This window comes from Haliotis rubra, unplaced genomic scaffold (assembly GCF_003918875.1).
Source record: "Haliotis rubra isolate DU_JTF1 unplaced genomic scaffold, ASM391887v1 Scf427, whole genome shotgun sequence".
In the NCBI taxonomy this organism is placed as follows: Eukaryota; Metazoa; Mollusca; class Gastropoda; order Lepetellida; family Haliotidae; genus Haliotis; species Haliotis rubra.
This window is the reverse complement of record NW_025767110.1, coordinates 678,895-701,632: the sequence shown is the minus strand read 5'-3', so window position 1 is coordinate 701,632 and position 22,738 is coordinate 678,895. Positions and strand designations below refer to the sequence as shown.

At 40.5% G+C, this 22,738-nt stretch overlaps 1 protein-coding gene across 1 annotated transcript in view; it reads right to left on the bottom strand.

Moving 5' to 3' along the window:
• The window catches only part of LOC124288864 (wiskott-Aldrich syndrome protein family member 3-like), a 37,496-nt gene that overhangs the window by 12,372 nt on the left and 2,386 nt on the right, over nucleotides 1-22,738 (bottom strand). The window contains 1 exon segment of the mRNA XM_046725432.1: nucleotides 3,954-4,236. Coding sequence (XP_046581388.1) covers nucleotides 3,954-4,221 — 268 coding nt within the window. The 5' untranslated portion in view covers nucleotides 4,222-4,236.

Genomic DNA, 22,738 nt, shown 5'->3' with positions numbered 1-22,738 from the left:
AAAGTCGTCATTACGCATCTTATAAGTGTAGACTTCAACCAGAGGCCCAGAAAGCTGCGTATCCGGGTAAAATACGCATAGAAAATTTCCAATTACGCATTGAAAAAATAATTGTTGCGTACCAATTACGCATTTAAAATGTTAGATACGCAAAAAGTTTAAAACAAATGCGTACGGAATATATTCATAAAAATCGCTTGCGTAATGAAAAAGACATCAATTGTTATCAAGTTGTACTGTTAGTATAGGACAAGTGTTGTACTTTCAGTACAGGATGAGTGATTTTTTATGAAATCATTTCAATTATATTTAAGTTGCTTTGATTAGGTATGACATAAGGCAGAACATACCTGCTTAGTAAATTTACTCAATGACATAATACTTAGGTGAGTAAAATGACTGAATACGCACATATTTGAAAGCAGTGGGTAACGGAAAATGAAATGCCCACTCAACATTCATAATACCCACTCCAAAAAAATACATTGGGTACAGTACCCACATGAGCTAAATCTTATCTGGAGCTCTGCTTCAACTATATCCTTAGAAGTAGACTCCAAGTTCAAAACATTGGCTATCTAATCTGTAACCTCTGAGTCCGGGAAGACGACGTCTGGTTATTCATTTATCAGTTATCTCCTGATTGGTAGAGCTATGCCCTGCGATTCATCCTTCTGCGAAGCTGTATCCCTTCTCAAACCTCCATCGTCCTTTCGCGAACTGAAGATTCCTCCCTTCGCGAAACGTCTATCTTGAGAGTCCTCTCTTCACGAACCTCTATCTGTGGATTCACCTCTTCGCGAACTTCTGTGATGTGAGCCTTTTCTTCGCGAACCTCTGTCTCGTGATGAGTGACTTCGCGAACGTCTGTGAGAGATATGAGATCTCGATCTAGAACGGCTATGTGTAGGAGATGAATCCTTCGATGTTCTCGAACGTTGTGGGTTCGCAGATGTAGAACGGTGAGTAGGCATCTCATCTCTTCTATCCTCCTCCAAGATGGTAAAGTCATCCGACTGTGGAGACCTTTGCAATGTTCGCCAACGTAGTCTTGAGACGTAGTTCTATGTGGAGTAGGTTCGCACAGGTCCGTAGGTTTGCGCACGGTGTCAGTAGATGAGAGGCTTCGTCGAGCCTTCGCTTCTTCCTCGAACCTCCGTTCCATCATAGCTATTATCTGGTTGGTGAATTGTCTCATAATTTCACCCAGATCAAGTTCTGCGTTGATTAAAGCTGCTGCGTTGTATAAAGAAGCGTACGCGAACGCTGATGAGTTGTGTGCCTCAACTTCACTCCGTTGAGAAGTAGGTGGTAGTTCGTCAAACAGCTGGAACGCTGTGACCGTTGCAGGAGACGATCTAGTAGTTGTGGAAGTCGATTGAGTCACCGTTGTCAGGTACTTCGGGTAGAAGTAACGGGGGGTCATCAGAAAACATCTACTTCATGCAGAGGTAATATCTCTTGTTGAAGGATTTCTGATGCGCTGACTTACTAGGCCACGTAGATTTACCCTCCGATCTGGTAACAGATGCTTTCTACTGCGACGTAGGAGAAGATGACGTCTTTTTCTTAGCTTGAGTCGGAGTCAACTGCGTTGTAGCCGATCTCTTCTTGGCCCCCGTACCAGCAGACTGCCCCTGCAACGTACTCAACATAGCACCAGTATTATTAATCTCCGCAGTAGCAATCAACATACGGTTTGCAGGCTGATCTCCTGTTTTATCAGCCGTTACTTGAGATGACTTCCTCACCCGATCCATGGCACGTCTATAGATATAAGACAAATATTGATTAAATTGTAGATTTGAAATCAACACAATAAGTACAACGCAAGCTGGAAGAACATGGTTTTATGCACGAAAGGCATTGGGGGTGAGGATCAGCCACGGATAACCTGTGCCTGCAAACACTGCAAGATTTCATGAAATGTAAACAAAGTTACATGACGATGAAATTATGACACAAATACAAATATTTTTTACAATTTTTTTACATATTATACATAGTAGTTATTGCCAAATCCATATACAGTGTAATTTTGAAGAATAGGACCTAAATAATAAGGATATAATGCCGTATACAGGACTCCAGTGCTCGCCCGCTCGCGAAAAGGGAGAGAGTGACAAGTAAGGCTGGTCACATGACTGTTTATGTGGGAAAAGGGAGGTAACTCGTGGGTGAGTGTATTTTTACGTCCGCTTTGGGAACTTCAAGGGATTCAAGTGTTCCACTACCATTCGCAAGGAAAAGGGAGATAAGCAAAAGATCGTGAGTCAGGATAAAAAAAATATATAAAAATTCTTCATCACTTGTTAATGTTAAGTTCACCACAATATCATGCGCACAACCTTTGCCGATGGACAACTTGGAGATTTATTGTGTGCTTTCAGACATAATGCATATTTCTTGCATACAGCACAAAACTTTTGTCATCCAAATGCCACATTTCTTCTATACGTTTCTGACAGTAGAAAGGTAGGAAATGATCTTGGAGATGAAGGAATTAAAATTATTGTACAAAGTATTCCCTACCAATTTAAAAAATGTTCTCCCTGGTATCCCCAAGCACCAACAATGCACAATGGAAATCATCAAAATCATACACCAGAATGACATCCAGTCTACATAGTCACAACTGGTGATTGTTACCGTCACAAATTTGTTCTGAAGGCAGACAACCCACAGTCAAAGTCACAGTCTATAGGCACTTCCAATATCATTATATAGTTCCAGTTAGTCAGAAGAAATCTTACTGATAGGACATCCTGGTCCCCCATCAAACTTCTTCTTGTTAATTCTTATGAAAACCAAAAAGCTAAGGGCAAAGAATTGTCTACATGTTTAAAATTACACTGTGGCCTTGTAAGCCCACAGTAATATACACCAAAATATATCAGATATATGACCACCGTGCAGCAAGGCACACACTGATTGGTGGTAACACAATATATTGTAGATAAAGGGCTAATTAGTGCCCACTCCCTCTTAGTATAGTCTTCCTGTCTATACACAAGCTCGTTCATATTATCATCAACAAACACGACCCAACATGATTCTAATACATTTACATGTTAACCACTACACGTGTGATGACATGATACAAGCAGGTCATTTCTCAATACAACACAATGCAAGTACATAGTTGCCTCAAAATGGTGACCCTTGTGGTCCAAACTCAGTACCTGAATACATTCCCCATCTACTGCAAGACGTCCCTCGATCATGTTTACGACAAAGTAACAGAAATGTAGTGCCACAGTGAAAGCCATTGCTCTAGTCTCGCCTTCATTAGCTGGAGCCAATACTTTCTCCACATGCTTTCTTCGAGATATGTAAGGAGGGCAGCTATATTAGGCACATCACGGCTGTAAAAGACGTGAACACAGCCACGACCACTGAAGATGCTGAAGCCCTGGGTGTGTATCCCTTGCGTTGCAGCAATCTCAAGCAACAACCCACTTTTGAAGAAGCTGATGTTGTCAAGTTGGATCAACTAAGCAGAACTAGAAGGCAACACAGTGCTCTGAAACAACTGTAAATTGCACGCCAACAAAGCAGTTAAACCTCTGTAGAAGATTTCAAATTAGTGGAGTATTTAGACACCTCAACTATCAGCAGCAACTAAACTGCTGCAGGGGGTGCCATCATGCTCTGAAACAAGCCACTGTTTCATAAGTCGCCTTAAATCATGTAATATTGACTTAGATGGCAATTATTCATGCCTTTGATTATACAAAGACCCTTAACAAGTGCAATTTGTTTTATCTATTGTATCATTTATTGCTTCGAATGGTGGCCTTTCTATTTTCTTTCTACCAAAATCTATATTCCTGGTAGCATTGTAACAAATCTACAAAACAAGCTGAAAGATAAGCCCATTATAATCTGAGCTAGTTGGATGTTTTTATCCAAGGCTGATTATGTGATATGATGCAGTGCTGTAGAAGACTGACCTTCCTCCACGGTTGCATTGAGCTGTGTGACTTTGTCCCTCAGGTGATCGATGCGTTTCTGCAGCTGAACAGAGCGCCCAAACACAACTGTTGCTTCGTGGGAAAGCTCAGTGAACATGTCTTCTGCATGCCTGCTGAGGCTGCTGAGTTCACGTATAATGTTGGCAAGGGTGTTGTTGGTGACACACTCCAGCTCATTGCGGACAGTCTTGTCCACCTTCACACGGCTCACGCTGACCGGCTCGATACGCCGCTTGGTCAACGGCATTGTGATAGGTGTAGTCTGAAAAAAAAACAATGATAGCTTGTCAATAAATATAGATAAGCATTCATTTCTAAATAAGCCATACATTCTACAATCAAAATAAAATCATTTTGGATGATGGCACTAACAGATAACCTCTGTTACAAGATGGCTAACAGACACTAACCAGTTACTTACATTTATGTCACAAATCACCTGGAGGGATAAGTCGGCAGTGTGAATGATTTCATTCCACTTTGATCAGTATTTTCTTTGGCATGTCATCTGAGTGATGGTGGAAAGCAAAACCTGATGTTGAGCATGTCTAAGGATTACAAACAGAATATGTGCTGTTTTCACATTAGAGTGAGTGAGTGAGTTTAGTTTTACACCGCTTTTTAGCAATATTCCAGCAATATCACGGCGGGGGACACCAGAAATGGGCTTCACAAATTGTACCCATGTGGGGAATCGAACCCGGGTCTTCGGCATGACGAGCGAATGCTTTAACCACTTGGCTACTCCATCGCCCCTTTGCACATAAGAAGCTTTAGACAATTCCTATGTGAAAGTAATGCAACTCCTTGGATTGTTTCCACAAATCTTCCCTGTCATCACTAATCATCCTGGCAAAGAGAAGACATTCCATCATGCTCCATACATACTCCCTGAAAAGTAGGCTGAAAGCTTGGCAATGATATATTTCACGCAACAAACTGTGCCAGAATACTTGGTTATATAACAATACTCATTATTAATAAATGCAAAATAATATATCATGAACACGTAGCACAGGTCAATCACTGAAGTCATAAGTACCAAAGTACTTCCCGCTAGTATAGATATGACAACAAGCACTACTGAAGTATTTCTTATCTGCTCATATCTCATATGATAAATTGGGCTTGTTATAACACATAGAGCATACAACTAATGGTAACATTCAATACTGTAATGGTACCACTTTCTGTACACAAATATTTCTGTGATGTGACAGTCTCTGGTTAACATTACCTTCTGTTAAACACTAACCTGCTGGCATAATAAAGCCATAGGACGAGCATCCTCACAGCCCTATTTACAGCTGCACCCGGGGATCAGGTTAGACTATACATTTATATTATTTTAGTTTTAGTTTTTAAATAAGATGCTATATATTCATTAACACATATAATAAAAACATTACTCCCACTGAGTAAAGAAATATAATGCACTATCTACATTCAGTTAGGATGACATAAATCAGAAAGAGGGAAATATTATTTGACAACCATGACGTTCCATGACCATTTTGGATCCAGTTAACCTCTCATATTTCCACTGTTATCATTAACTTACTTCTAAATAGTATGTAAAGTATATAATCATAGGTGCCTATGCCCTCAGACCATAGTAAAATAAATGCATTAAACCAATTTCTGACCCATTAAACTACTGCTTAGTGTAAAGGTATCGTATCTTATTATTTACTTGGTCATGATAGTCCTGGTCTCTTACATGCCCATTGTCTATTGACACATCATTAGTGTTGGGAATTGGTTGAAATCTCACAATTGACGATTGGCTCATTACCAACAAGCAATCATCGAAAAAAATTGGTTAGCATCATTTTTCAGACTTTCCTATTCAGGTTAAGTTGTTATTGCAGATACTCATAAAGAAAAAAACTTGTGGTTCTCTGTTGTTGTTTTTGTTTTATTTAGAAACTGCGCAAATTGCATTGACAAATTTCACAGCCTGTGTAAAATGATGCAACTTGCTACTTTAAAGTGATGACTATTATGTCATGAAGTTCAGAACATAAAGATTCCAGCATCTTCAAGAAATATTCAGTCATGACTTTCAGCAAGTTAAGCAAGTTTTCTAAGAATAAAACATATTTTCAGGCCCTGACAACTTCTAAGATATGTTCCTTCATCAAGTATTTCAAACACTAAAACAGTAGTTCCAAAATCGTTTGTGTTCGATTATGAAAAAATGTAATCGATTGCTTGGTCGTGTGGTCACTGCGACCAATCTTCGATTATTTCAATTAATTGGAACACAACTACACGTCATTCAGAACAAATAGCTCATAAAATTGTCAATCAAACATAAATAGATGATGTGTAATAGTACAATATCACAAGTGACAGCAGCCATTAAATCACTTTTTATCAATATGAGCATGTACACTTGCTGATGTGAGTGGTGGTGATAGTGGATTACATGTCACCCTATCACAGGTGGCAAAGCAACGGAAGTACATCACACATACTGAGCTCTTATCACATGAATCACAAGAAGCTCATACACACATCACTACTGGTGCAATGGCCCATGACACATCCACACTGTCATGAATGTATGTACCAATGCAATTTCCCTAAGTGTTTACACTAAAGTTATTGTACTGTGACATGAACACTGCAAGTGTCAGTGTGAAGATCTACACCAACTTGTATGCTTATGACCCATCCATGCCATGATATGAATACAGCAGGAAGGATAGAGATGTAATGATGTGCTCCAATTCTGCCCGTGACCCTAGGCCAGCAAAGGCTAGAGGCCCCCTCTCCCATCAATCTAGCATTCACAGCAGTCCTACAATGTTCTGATGCCATTAGTTCTGCTCAGCGATTGTGACTCACACATATATCTACACAGGATATCTACACTTATCCTAGTTGGGTTAGGGCCCAATTCTGGAGGTGGCCAATTATGTCCTACATATACTTCAATGCTGTGTGTCCACATTGCATCACTTGTGCATGTTGTGTAATGAGAGAGATTAGAGCAAGTCACTGCAGTGCTACACCCACAACAGTGGACCCGCTTGCTTGTTCACCCAGTGCTGTATATAAACACATCTGCACAGTAACAAAAACCCAACATGACTGCTTGTCAGTCTGGTCCCACAAGTAGAACATAGACAGAAAATCAGCTCTCAGTTCATACTCAGAAATCTTTCATTCTTAGTACCAAACCCGTATATTGTGCCAAGGACAGCTTAGTGAGAACTAAGAGCTTAGTATTTCGGCGGCCTCAAATAGTCTTTGAGCAACACTAAGAGCCTTAACGACCATAGAGAAGTGATCTAAACATGCTTGATAGGAAAAAAAAAATGGATTTCAATTTTTCCTTATAATAAGTATCTGCAAAACAACCTGACTTAATATAGACTGAAAAATCCCCATTTATTTGATGTTTGCTAAAACCTTGGATAACATGTGTTACAGTTAAATAAATACTAAAGAATCATGATATAGAAATACCCTGAAAACAGTTTTAACTGAATACCTGTAACATTAACAACATCAGTTTGGGCAACATCAGTGGTGATGTTACACTAATGTCCACTTTTGCATACTTGGGTTTTTGGCTGCTCACTGCTACAGCAACTATGAAACAATAGAGTATGATAAGGGCCCTTTTGTGTCAACTGGACATGCCTTACAAAGAATTATTGAGTTGGCAAAATAATCAGCAGGACTAGTTTTATTGGTAAGCAGTATCTGACATCACACATGACTGTCATGAAATGAGGAAGCAAAACTATCGGACATGAAAAGCAGGAAATGAGTTAGTTAACATCTATGCTTCCTGCACTTGGCTGAGATAACATACCTGGTCTGTAATGGGCAACACCTTCAATGCTTGCATTGACATTAACACATCATGCTGTGAATAGGTATTGCTAAATGCACTGGAACAATAAGCTAGGCTATGTTCAAAGAAGTTGTACTGAAAGCTGGATTCAACTTTCAACAAGCTATTAATGTGTATTAGAAGGATCTGCCATTGTCACAAGAAACACAACAAGGATGTTTCATTCCGGTACATAAAATGTTAATCTTACAGTCTGCACATAGCAAGTGACAAATATAAAGTTCTGGCAATGTAATATGTTGACAATTTTCCTTATTTACCCTGGGCTTATCGCACTACTAACCCACCAACAAACCAGTCAACAACATTAGTGTCCATACTTGTAACAATATATTGCCTTGAAGGCAGAGATTAAAAAGGCTAGCTTGTTACTGTGCAATGATAACCGCAATGATAAATGTTTGAACACATCAAAGCTGCAGCAGTTATCACTACCAGTGGTAGTACCACTAGTAACCAGAGGACAATGCTACCTTTGTAGCCCCTACTTTCTACACCAAAGACTGCATGGTATTACTAGTATACCAGTATATCACAATACGCCTTTCAAACGATGGTTTTGCAATGGGTTCTTACTCAGAATTGGCATATTGGGTAATACAATATGTAATTTTTCAAGTAAAATTGATATTTTTAAACGTATACTGACTCATGATCTTTTTGCTTATTTCCCTTTCCTTTTCGAATGGTAGTGGAACACTTGAATCCCTTGAAGTTCCTGAAGCGGACGTAAAAATACACTCACCCACGAGTTACCTCCCTTTTGCCCTTTTCAGCCGCAAACAGTCATGTGACCAGCCTTACTTGTCACTCTCTGCTGATTTTCTGCCAATGCACTTGGATCTGCTGTGAAATCCAAAGTGTCTCCAGCGGGGAGGTTGGGATGGCTCAACCTCATGAGTCAGGATAAGTATAAAAATATCAATTTCGGGGGAAATCGGGGGACCACTTTCATGTCTTACCGTAAATGACCGCCTATAAGCCGAATTTTGAGGACCAAAAAAAGCAGTCTGTAGAAGGGGGTCGTCTTATCCTTGGGTTACGCTTTCGTCAAACTTTTTTCCAGGGGTAAGAAAACAACATCGTATCACTTCGCGTGAACAAACAACAGAAGACGACTTTGTCAGTAGAGACGTCAAATTTGCAATTAAACATCACTAGACAAGATCATTTACCTTTTAAGTTCTAAGTTCTTTTTGCTGGGCATTGTATTATTTGCAGGGATTAAGATTACCGTGTGTATCTGAGCCGGAAATAGCAATCAGCTGTGCACGTTTCCCGGCGATAAAGTTCAAACATGCACAGATAATATAACGGGACGAATTCTGATGCAGTCATCAGTGAAATATAATACAGAATACTATTATTAAACCCAAAGACATAAATCCTAGCATTGTGTAATTTTAGTTACAGTTTTTGCTCTATAAATTAATTAAGATTAAGATTACCGTGTGTATTTGAGCCGGAAATAGCAATCAGCTGTGCACACGTTTCCCGGCGATCAAGTTCACACATGCACAATAATATAACAGGACGAATTCTGATGCAGTCGTCAGTAAAATATAATACAGAGTACTATTATTTAACCCAAAGAAATATAACCTAGCATTGTGTAATATTAATTACAGTTTTTATGTAAAATATATATAATCAACACTAAGGTTATACGGACCCTCATGAACGTGGTAAGCAGAAGTTGTACGCTCATGGAATGGGGTAAAATACGGAAGCCATTTTAATTCACACATTTTTCCCGATGTTACTGTAAACTAGCAGTCAATGGAAAACGAGGCGGTAATCAGTTAGTGATTGTTGAATGGGGTAAAATAAGCAAGCCAGTTTGTTGCTACAATAAATATGATATTTAGCGAAACAAAATATATTATGCATTTTCTGTCAACTACACTTGATTTCGATGCGTGAGTAGGCGCAATATGATTGTGAATTCTTTGAATAATGTGGACCAAAGTTATAATTATTGGTAACTGCCAGTTGTCTGTGGTCTGTGTTTGCCGCGATTAGGACCCCATGCACGAAACATACCATTTTGACACTGATTTTAAAGGTCAAGTTTGGGGGTCATCTTATCCATGGGTCGTCTTATAGACGGTCATATACGGTACTTCAGTCTCAGACAAGTTGAATCATGTTGATTCATGTGGCTACAGATAAACTAGTATCTTCTTATTACTAGATATCTCATAACAACCCATAGATTATGATAAGATCTTTATCATATATGAGTTGCGACCCCTTCACTTACAGGTAAGATCTTTACCCGTACAGGATCTATAATTACTCATACTAGCCTGTCCTAGACTGTGCGCATGGACTTTCAAACTTATACTTTTTCCTTAGTAAAAGTTATCAACAAGTCAACGTGATAAAGGGTCAGATTTTCCAACTCAGCGCCTTTGAGGAACCGTTAGTTGCTGTGCTACAACGAGGCCCAAATTGGTGAATGCCTGAGACGTCTTCAGTGGCTATGTCTCGGAGGTAGTGGTTGGCAAACACTGTGTCCCGACTTCCAAAAGCAGCCCTCCATAATTGCTGGTATAGAGCAATTTCCATGCAGAGCTAGTGTTGACGCCAGTGCTCTGACTTCGCGTGTGGGTTGGAAGCTCTAGGAGGTTCTAGTCCTGTTGCTTTATAGGCTCTCAATAAGAAGGCTGTCATCCACAACGATATCGTCATTCTTGAGACTTTTGCTGATGTCTCTGTTGATAATGGGATGATCAGGCGCTTGAAATTTTGTCTCCTTGTCTCAGTCTTTTGAAGATATATCTTCAGGGCTCTGACCAGACTCAAGGATAGGTCCTCTATATCCTCTGGGCCGAGGATTGTAGATAGCGCTGGTACGTGGAACTGTCTATCTGGCTGACCAGGTAGTTGGTTCTTGGCAATGAAGTCCCATCTAAGTCCTATATGAACTGTAGCATGTTGCCCCGTGTCGAATCTGGTTCGACCAAAGTCCAGCGCATGTATCTCTGATATTCGAGCTGCCGTGGCTAGCGCAAGCAGGAACAGTCTTCTGTGTCAGCAGCTCGAGGGCAGTCTGGTCTAGAGGTTCGTAGGCATCACTTGTAAGATGACGTAGAATTACATTCAGATCCCAGGCCGGAGCTCTGAACTTCTTTTGCTGGTCCTCCAGTTTAAAACATCTCAGCAGAGCAAGTAATTCTGGTACTTTCGTCAACTTGATGCCTGTTTTCATGGTAATCACTGTACTGATGGCGGCGAGGTATGTAGATAATGTCGAACCTTTCAAATGTCTGGTCTGTCTAAGATGACACAGATATTCCGCCACTTGAGGATGAGTAGCTTTCATTGCAGTGAAGCCTTTCCGCCTTGCATAAGTCTCAAACTTCAGCCATTTGTCATCATACAGGTTACGAGTAGATCTGCGTAACGCTAGCGTTACTGCCATGGTTGCTCTGGCGGAGTATCCTCTCTTCTTCAAACATGTTTTGATACGGTCCACATGTGTAGCTGGAACAGTGTTGGGGTTCCCGTGGACTTGCTTGGTGTGCGGATGTATGAGTAGGTTCGGCCAATTTGGTAACTTGATTGTTGGACTTCCGAGATCTTCTATTAGGTCTGGGAACCATGCTCTCGCTGGCCAGTAGGGCGTGACCCAAGTCAGTTGTAGCGCCTGTGTCTGTTTGATCTTCAACAGTACTTCCGGAAGTAATATCGGGGGTGGAAATGCGTAAGCGTTTAGTCCTTCCCAAGATATCCTCAGTGCATCTGTTGCCCAGGGTTGAGGATCTGGAACTGGTGAGACAAACGTCTGTAGTTGTTTGTTGAACCTCGTGGCAAACAGGTCTGTGCAAGGGGATCCTATTTCCCTTATGATGAGCCGGAACGCTTCTGGATGGAGCATCCATTCCATAGGTGACGGGTGCAGTGGTCGGGAAAGAGCGTCTGCAAGTACGTTCTTGGCTCCGTGTATGTGACACGCCTTTATCCAGATGTTTGCTTCCTCCGTGATGTGGAGCAACTGGAATGTGAGCTGTAGCAGGCTTGGAGACCTTTTGGATCCTTGCCGATTTATGGAGAATGCCACTGTAGAGTTGTCCGTGTGGACCATCAGCATTCTGTTGATCAGCGAGCTCGACTATAGTTATAAGGCGTTGATCACAGCTTTCATCTCCAGCAGATTGATGTGAAGATGCTGCTCTATTTTGGACCACTTTCCTGATGCAACTTCATTGTTGAGATGCGCACCCCACCCCTTCATGGAAGCGTCTACGTAGAGATATGTGTCAAAGGCCGGCTCTTGTAAATAGGTCCCTCCGCAAATGTTCGACCTGTGAGTCCACCACAGTAGATACCTCTTGAGGTTGTCTGGCAGCAAGATAGGGTCGACGCTGTCCAGATGTTTTGTCAGGAACCGTTGCAGCGGTCTTAGTTGTAACCTTCCTGTGCGAGTCAAGTCCTGCGCCGAGGTTAGTAGACCGAGTAGAACTTGCCATGATCGTAGTGTTAACGGTGAGATGACTGCTGGTGGAATCATGGCTTGTATCTTGACCCAACGATCTTCTGGGACGACAATACCATTCTGTGTTGTGATAAACCTTATCCCAAGAAATTGCAGATCTTGTTTTGGTTCCAACTCTGACTTCATAAGGTTCACCAGCCATCCTAGTTAAGTGAGCAGCCGATCGTGAAGTTCAGCTGTAGTCTGAGTTGACTGGCATCTTGGTGAACCTGAATTCTGTCGTCCAAGTAGAAGGCATTGCGTAGACCTCGATGATTTAGATATGCGACTATAGGCTTGGTTTCTCGTGTGAATAGCCACGGAGCCGAAGATATTCCAAACGGTAGGACGTTCCATTGGAAGTGCTGCCCTCTGAATAGGAATCGTCCATACTTTCTTGATTCCGGATGTATGGGGATGTGTAGATACGCATCCTGCAGGTCTATGCTGGCCATGTAATCTGCTGGACAGACGAGTAGTCTAAGTTGAGGTAGGTGGATCATTCTGAACCTCTCTGGTTTCAGTGGATAGTCTTTGTTGAATTTGCCCATGTTGTCAATCAGTCTGAACTTCTCCTTGGAGTTATTCTTGGGTACTAGAAAAATTGGGGAATAGAAGCCTGGAGTGAGATGATGCTGATCTATTATCTCTACCGCCTCCTTCATAAGTAGTGAGTCGATGGCTTCTTGTAGTTTGTCTGCCTGTTCCTCTGCATAGTCGAAGACCATCGGGCTGAGGGTTAGCGGAGGTGTGGCCTTGAGTTGTACTCTGTATTCTTCTCTTAGTACTTAGGAGACACAGTCGTCCTCTAGTATTCCCCAATTTTTCCAGTACCTTTGTAGATGTCCACCCACTGTCGACAGTTTTACAGGAACGGCTGGGGGTGGAAGACTCCAGTCGTTCTGAACCTTGATATCAACATCTAGTTCTTCTGGATCCTCTGGGAGTGCGGCCTCTCCCTGAGGTTCCTATGTAATTTCTGGATGGGCGACGAAAAGATCCTTTGCCACCTCTGAAGCTGGGGTACTTCTTCTCCTTTGCCTTCTGTATGCCGGAATATTTGGACTTGCTGTTATACTTTTGCAAAGTATGACGGATGACGTTGGCCAGAGTATCTATGGATTTTATCATCATAACTTCTCTAGAGTCGTGCGTAGCTTCCTTAGCTGCATCCTCTATTTGTCCTCCAAAGATAGTAGGCGCCTCCCATGGAGCTCTCAGTAGCGGTTGGGTGAATCTAATACTCCATGAACAGGATGAAAGTAGCCCTTGTCTGCGTAGTAAAGTGAGACCTGCAGATATAGATGCCAGATGGTCCGATAAAAAGTACTGGTCCTTCTTCTGTGTTATGAGGGCCGACTATATCATTCTATCCTCTTCCGAACTTAAGATTCTGGAATTTATTGATCAATGCTTCATTGATGGCTCTGGACCTGGCCAACCCGAAGAAGGATCTCCTTGTAGCAGTATCAAGTTGAGATAACTTTTTATCTTCCACTTTATACATCTTGTTTCGGGAGTCGTTGACTAACTTTATGTTATCATCCCATTCAGGCGCCATTGTAAATGGATCCACATGATGTAAGGGGAATCTCTTCACATTAATTGATGGTAGATGCTGACTCAAGTACTTGGATGCTTTCGCAATGCTGTGTGTAGGTTAGACGGTACCTTGGATATAGGTTGAATCGGAGGGATAGTGACGAGTCGAAGTCGTTGTTACGCATCATATAAGTGTAGACTTCATCTTTATCCTTAGGAGGAGACTCCAAGTTCAACCCCTTGGCAATCCACGCTGTAACCTCTGAGTCTGGGAAGACGAAGTCTGCTTGCTGATCCAAAGTCTCCTGAATATTAGTGCTAGGCCTCTGCGACTCATCCATCTGCGAATCTGTATCCCTTCTCGAACCTTCATCATCCTTTCGCGAACCTGTATCTGAAGATTCCTCCCTATGCGAACGTCTATCTTGAGAGTGCTCTCTTCGCGAACCTCTATATGTAGATTCATCTCTCCGCGAACCTCTGTGATGTGAGCCTTCTCTTCACCAACCTCTGTCTCGTGATGAGTGACTTCGCGAACGTCTGTGAGAGATATGAGATCTCTATCTAGAGCGGCTAGGTGTAGGAGATGGATCCTTCAATATTATCGAACGTTGAGGGTTCGCGGATGTAACACTGTGAGTAGGCATCTCATCTCTTCTATTCTCTTCCAAGATGTCACAGTCGTCAGACTGTGGAGACCTTCGCAAAGGTGTACGTTTGCCAACGTAGTCTTGAGACGTAGTCCTATGAGGAGTAGGTTCGCGCAGGTCCGTAGGTTTGCGCACGGTGTCGGTAGATGAGAGGCTTCGACGAGCCTTCGCTTCTTCCTCGAACCTACGTTCCATCATGGCCATCATCTGGTTGGTGAATTGTCTCATAAATTCGCCCGGGTCAAAGTTCTGCGTTGGTTGAAGCTGCTGTGGTGTAGACGAAGTGTTCACGAACGCTGATGAGTTCTGTGCCTCAACTTCCCACCGTTGAGAAGTAGGTGGTAGTTGTCAAACAGCTGGCCTGCTGTGACCATTGCAGGGGACGATCTAGTAGTTGTAGAAGTCGATTGAGTCGCTGATCTCATAGGTACTTCGGGTAGAAGTAATGGGGGGTCATCAAAAACGTCTACTTCATGTGGAGGTAATATCTCTTCGTTGAAGGATTTCTGCTCGGTTGACTTACTAGGCTGCGTAGATTTACCCTCTGATCTGGTAACAGATGCTTTCTTCTGCGATGTAGAAGAAGATGATGTCTTTTTCTTAGCCTGAGACGGAGTCAACTGCGTTGTAGTCAATCTCTTCTTGGCCCCCTTTCCAGCAGACTGCCCCTGCAAAGCACTAAACATAGCACCAGTATTTTTAACTTCAGCAGTAGCAAGAAACATACAGTTTGAAGGCTGATCTACTGCTTTATCAGCCGTTACTTGAGATGACTTCCTTACCCGATCCATGGCACGTCTATAGATATAAGACAAATATTGATTAAATTGAAGATTTGATAAATCAACCCAATAAGTACAACGCAAGTTGGAAGAACATGGTTTTATGCACGAAGGGCACTGGGGGTGAGGATCAGCCACGGATAACCTGTGCCTGCAAACACAATGCAAGATTTCATGAAATGTAAACAAAGTTACATAACGATGAAATAAAGACATAAATACAAATAATTTTTACAATTTTTTTACATATAATACATAGTAGTTATTGCCAAATCCATATACAGTGTAATTTTGAAGAATAGGACCTAAATAAAAAGGATATAATGCCGTATAAGAGACTCCAGTGCTCACCCAACCATCCACTTGGGCGAAAAGGGAGAGAGTGACAAGCAAGGCTGGTCACATGACTGTTTGTGCGGGAAAAGGGCAAAAGGGAGGTAACTCGTGGGTGAGTGTATTTTTGCGTCCGCTTCGGGAACTTCAAGGGATTCAAGTGTTCCACTACCATTCGAAAAGGAAAGGGAGATAAGCAAAAGATCATGAGTCAGGATAAGAAAAAATTACATGTTTTGTGATTATCTCTGTAGTTTAAGTTAAATCTACACAAGACTTTCATTTGCACTGAAGTTTTCAAAATTGACAAAACAGCATACTTTACATACGATAAATTTAAAAAAAATATAATACAATCCATCAAAATCAAATGTAAATTCGATATTTCTGTTATCACAACCATACCATTTATTTTTAGGGTTTTAATATGTAGAAAATAGGCTCTGCATGAACAATCAATGTCACTCACTGCCAAACACTGAAGCTCCCAATATATTGCAACACGTATCGGAATACAGGTACCAGAATCATAACATAATATATTGCAATACAATATATTTGAAAATACACAGCCCTACCAATAACCCAAAGGTATGGTGTATCAAAACATATCAATAGGCTTCAGTTAATGAACGCAGTATTGACTATCACAATAGTAATATAAATTGGAATGTGTCTAATGTCACTTTTAAACTGAACAAGGTCTACACTGATATCTCCCCTGGTTTTGTGTATTTTACTCTCTTCAGACCAAACTTGATATACTAATCAATCAAAATCAAATTTTCTTTGAATCTTGCTTGTGATAAATTTAAACCATTCAGAATTTAAATATGCAAAGTAATACTGAAACTTGGGACACAAGCTGGTAACCATGGCAATTAGGAAGGTAAATTCACAAAAGCACTATACTGAATGATACATATATATGTACCTTCTATCACCTAGAGTGTTGGTGCAAGGCCCTATACTTCTCGTGGCCTGTTGGAGCCTTAGACCATTTGAAGACTGTGTAATATTGTGTAATGACATGTTGAAGGGATTTGTACTGTAAATTGTGTAATCAACTTGAGAGAGAATGACCATAATACAAAAAGTTAAGATAATTTGTTTGTAGTTCATCACTACAATTGTTGCAGATTGCAAAAAATGAAGCCTGGATCAGACAAACCCGTGATTCACAGTAACAATCTGTGTTACGATGATGCACAACATCAATGTCATCAACTTTATTCATCCTCCATTGTCACCTCAATGTACCTATCATACATATGTTACGATAACAAGGAAACCCTGCTGAATCATGCAGGGATCAATGGTGAACTTATCCTTTTGACATTTCTTGAGTAACATAAAGCTTCCAGCTTCCAACTTCATTATACATTAGAATTTCAACTGCTGCAACACCAACAGAGAGTCTTCATGTTCAAGTACTTCCTGTTTTTATCAAGATGGAAAAACAGCCACATCATGTACATTGAATGTGTGTCAATGACTCTCAACCCAGAAGTAGGAGTACATGGAATACTGGTGGGTTTCCTATTAATTGATTTTACACATGTCAGAAGACTTCCGTGTTCCTTTCATTGACGTATGTTAAGATCAATCCTGCGTTCCTCAATGAAAGTTATATGAGTAATCATAAGCTGAAACTGCCAAAATGACATGTTCAACACGAAAACTGTCTCTGAAATAATCAATCTTACCCATTTACATGTAACATTCTTCCTGATTTTACAATGGAAGACAAGGCCACTAAAGTCTGTCTCGAAATGAATATGTTGAATTGCAAAATATGTCACAATCATGAATAGTGTTGTAAATGTCAATATGCTACAAGCCAGAGAATACTCTGTGTTGCTTAGTCTCTGAATACGTATGATTTTGATAGTAACACATAAACCTATTTAAATTGGAAAGGAGCCAAAAGTGAAATCAGAACCTGAAAAAATCTAGACTTGCTTCATTTAGGGCTTTAGCATCGCAGGAAGTAAGGAAAATAATGTGGTTCAGGGACTGAGACTAGTGAGAGACAGACTAACACTATACCCAACAGTATCTTCTGTTTGTTATTTTTATACCCATCTCAGGAAAAGGTTGTTTATGAAACTATCATTATATTATGTGTACAAGTCGACATCTTTAATGAAAGGGGGGAAAAAAGGAGGAAGAACAGTACAAAAATACCCTTGCTACACTATGGTATAGGGAATAACATCACAAGATGGACCAGACACCTCACAATAATTTTAGTCACAATTAGACTGGTTGGAATTGTTTTGTGTCACTACTGATGGTCACAACTATACATGGGGCTGATGCTTGCTGAAGTCCATCACATGACCAGTATCTTGACTATCTCATTGACAACTTTGGTAACTCAACACTGCCATGTCTTTGCTTTATGGACCACATCTTACAGTTTATTGTATATAGCAACGTTTCTGTATAGATTCTTACGCCATTATCAAGCTGAATGGTATCCATAAAGCTGTATCTTCGTTATTCACTCCCCAACTTCTAGAATGCTGATCAAACAATTAACACGTCTTTTTCGTGTCTTTTTCAAGACTATTAGACTTCAGGGCCATGCTAATTTCTTGCACACTGTGATATGGTGCACTGGTCATGATAATATGGGACTTGGCAGGCAAAGCAGGGACCTTTTTCTTCACCCACTCCAAATATACCTTGCCATTCATTTCTGTCCCTGTTAATCCTTGGCCTTGACTGGAAAGACAAGGTGACAGGATGGTAGAAAACCCTGACTAGCACAGTCACCATGGAGCATAAGTCTTTTACCTTTTCCCACTTGGTACCCAGTGACTGCTGGCTGAGTGAGAGGTATTTACCCACATATCATCTCAGGAAACAGGCTCATATCCATCTTCATGTTTCAGCTTGATAGTTAGATAGTTTGAAGATAACAATTTCAGATATAGGACGAGTATATTGACAACTTCTTCTTTATTGTATAACACGACATATATCACCTGAAGAAGGGGCCAGAAGTAGCCCAGAAACGTCATGTTATACAATAAAGAAGAAGTTGTCATCCACATACTTGTCTTATATATTCATCAACTTCTAAATGCCTCTCAAGAATCTCAACAATTTCAGACGGACAATGTCAGAACATAGATTCATTTTTACCACTTATCTTTTTTGCATCTGAATCCAAATGTATGCAGTATGCAAAGGTCATCATAACTTATATTTTGAAACAATTACATCATTTTCAGTTTCAAGGTATTTATTCAAGAGTCCCAACTGGTAGATTTCTGTCAACTGACAACATTTTTCAGCTTGTTAGAAGACATGCCAAGAGCTTGAGAAGCTGGTTTTAAGTATTCATTAACTGCAGTATTCTGAAATAGTTTTCCCCTATCTGCTTCGCATTGAAAGACATCAAATACCTTCAAAATCAACTGCACATCTTGTCAGTCAACAACAAAGTCTACTAATTCAGCACTGATTATAATATTACCTTCAACCACATGTCAGGCATGGGTGTTGAGAAATATTTGAGATTTACAGATGGAGTCTATGTCTGACATTACCTCCATTGTCATGATGAGTTAGTACAGCAACAAACAAATATCAGCTGCAAATAAACTGAACAAATGTTACACACACCAGAAGTTAACTTTCCTGAATGTCAGCTATGTAGGCTAGGGCAGTAGTATATATGCTTCAATTAGTTCCAAATGATGATTCATGTAAATTCATGTATATGGACTTCCAAGAAGTGACTAAAGTGACCTTTGTCCAGCAACTGTTGTCTCAATCATAACTGTAACAACTACATCTCTCAAACTTGACCTTTGTAATTGATAGCAGTGAAAGAGGCTAAAAGCCAGGAAGTAATCACTTGCTTATGTCATAGCTGCATGAAAAAAAAAGTGTTTCTGACTTGCATGGTATTTCAAGGTGGCATCCACTTTGCTATCTCACAGTCAGCATTCCATAGCCATTTGACAACTGATTGAGTGATTCACCTATCGTTTGGGATGGATGCTTACATCAATATCAAATCCTACATTTGCAGTTTGGTCTCAACTGTGATAAGCAAGAAAATTTAAGCAGATAGTTCTAAACAAAACCTTGGTTGTATATGTAATCAAGAGTTTTTCCCCATTGATTTCCACATTCCTACATCATGTATATAAGAGGAACCTTGAAAAGTCTCATACAGGTGTTGGAAACGTCGAAACAATGACTTGATCCCCATGTAGCAACCCATGCTTATCTGTGGCACCCAAAAGTGTAGGACAAAAGGATGGAGTTCAATCAGACACAGTGACTGATGATATGCATGCCTCTGTACTGTAGACAGTGTAGGACATTGTTACAAATATCAGTGACTGGTTTGTCAGATCCACGATTTGCATGCCTCTGTACTGTAGACAGTGTAGGACATTGTTACAAATATCAGTGACTGGTTTGTCACGAGATTTGCATGCCCCTGTACTGTAGACAGTGTAGGACGTTACAAATATCAGTGACTGGTTTGTCAGATTGCATGCCTCTGTACAGTGACTGGTTTGTCAGATCCATGATTTGCATGCCTCTGTACTGTGGACAGTGTAGGACATTGTTACAAATATCAGTGACTGGTTTGTCAGATCCACGATTTGCATGCCTCTGTACTGTAGACAGTGTAGGACATTGTTACAAATATCAGTGACTGGTTTGACTCTGTACTGTAGACAGTGTAGGACATTGTTACAAATATCAGTGACTGGTTTTTGTCATGCCTCTGTACTGTAGACAGTGTAGGACATTGTTACAAATATCAGTGACTGGTTTGATCAGATCCACGTACTGTTTGCATGCCTACTGTACTGTAGTAGAGACAAATATCAGTGACTGGTTTGTCAGGACATTGTTACAAATATCAGTGACTGGTTTGTCAGATCCATGCCTCGATTTGCATTGTTACAAATATCAGTGACTGGTTTGTCAGATCCACGATTTGCATGCCTCTGTACTGTAGACAGTGTAGGACATTGTTACAAATATCAGTGACTGGTTTGTCAGATCCACGATTTGCATGCCTCTGTACTGTAGACAGTGTAGGACATTGTTACAAATATCAGTGACTGGTTTGTCAGATCCACGATTTGTTGTTCATATCCTGCTTTCATGGACTGAATATTACTAAGAGCACCTTCCACAACACAAAGCGGAAAACAAACATATTGTGTAGCTCACGTCTGAAAAAGAAAAGTTGGAATCAAACCACAGTAATGACAGAGAGACATCGACTGCAGTGTGCAAGCTTGACTTCTGCTTGTTTTTATGGCTCCTGCCCTGTACTGAGACATGACGAACAAGTAGAGTCACTTCAGGCAAGCAGGTATTTGTATAGGGCTTTCTAATTGCTATTACTTAGGAATGAGTGAGTGAGTCGATTTACATTTTGAACAATATTTAAGTCATATCAAGTTATTTCAAATAACAAAAACATTTATGATGAAACACTGATCAGACAAATGACAAAGTATGCAAATTGTATTCAATATATTCAAAGCAGGTAAGAAATAATCATGACTATGAGAATCACCAAGGACAACATGCTACTTGCAAACAGAAACCACATGATTATATCTGCTGGAGAGTGTGCAGTCACTTCTATTGGGCTAAATGGTCGGTGTGATGAGAAAGTGATGCACTTGGTTATTATAGAGGTCAGGGTACAAAGTCAATACTTGCATTCTGCAGCTAACATCACAAATATATTTTAAAAAATCTCTACTGGCCAGACATATATGAATTCCTGAAGGCACAAGAATTTCACCTTGACTCATGTTGTTCACTATAGTCATAGAGAGCAGAGTTCACTGTGAGTGGAGTGTGGATTTTGACATACACACCTGCCAACAACGCATCCCAAACATGTTTACTGGAGGGAAAAAGTTAGGACTGAGACCGGCTTATAGCTTTTGGTTTTAAGAAACAATGTGTTTCTGCTCACAACCGAGTTTGAGACAATGGCAAATCTGGCACGTCCTCTGTACTGCCTGAAGTCACATGCTTCATGGCTGTCCCAATGTTGTGTTTTGGAGCTTTATTTCTTTGAGAATGTTCTTGCCAAATAGAAACCTTATTTTCCAACCAGACATTGGTGTTCCTATGGTTTCCCCTTCAATATACAGTGTATGTAACCATAATACTAGTAACCTAATTGTTTGATCAGCATCTAGAAGTTGGGGAGTCAAAAAAAAGAACCCATCTTTATGGGTGACAACTTCTCGTTTATTGCATGGAGTGAAGTTTCAATGAAGGTTCTTACACCGTTATTTAGGCTGAAAGGGTCGTTGTCGGCACAGGTACTACAGATGTGTAGCCCATGTACGTTTCTGTATACAGAAATGTACCCTAGCCAAAATCAGAATACAGAAACGTACCCTTGGACGATTCCATTCTGCATTGTGGAGTTTTTTATCGGAACTGTCATACTGTTGTATTAGATGCATTTGATTGCGTTATATAAGAGCACACACAGTAACGAATATTTCACGGTGCACAACATACACCACTCGCAATCAGCTGAACGGGAACAACTACATACGGTTTCGATTTTGGGTTGCGGAATATGGACTCGTCCGTCGTTTAGGGTACCAGGTACGTTTCTGTAGTTTGTCTTTGTTTAGGGTACATGTCTGTATACAGAAACGTACCTGGGGTACCAGGGGTGGAAATAACTTTAAAATTGCTAGTGTACTCCGGTACAGTGGCACATGTAAAATCACTTGCCCTGATAATGTTTCCACTATACCGGCTGTTTTCTTGTTGATTTTTTAAAACAAACAACATAAATAACATTGGAAAGTCAATTTTGACACCGGTACATTGTGATATACAAATTTGCTTGCCCGACAGAAAAAAAACACTGGACTCGGGACGTCGGGCAATGGGTTATTTCCACCCCTGGGTACATATCTGTAGTACCTGTGCCAACGACGACCCCTTCAGCGTTATTTAGCTTGATAACAGTATAATAATCTACATTGAAACGTTGCTCTATGCAATAAACAAGAAGTTGTCATCCATAAAGTTGTATGTTTCATAATAGTGAGTGAGTTTAGTTTTACGCCGCACTC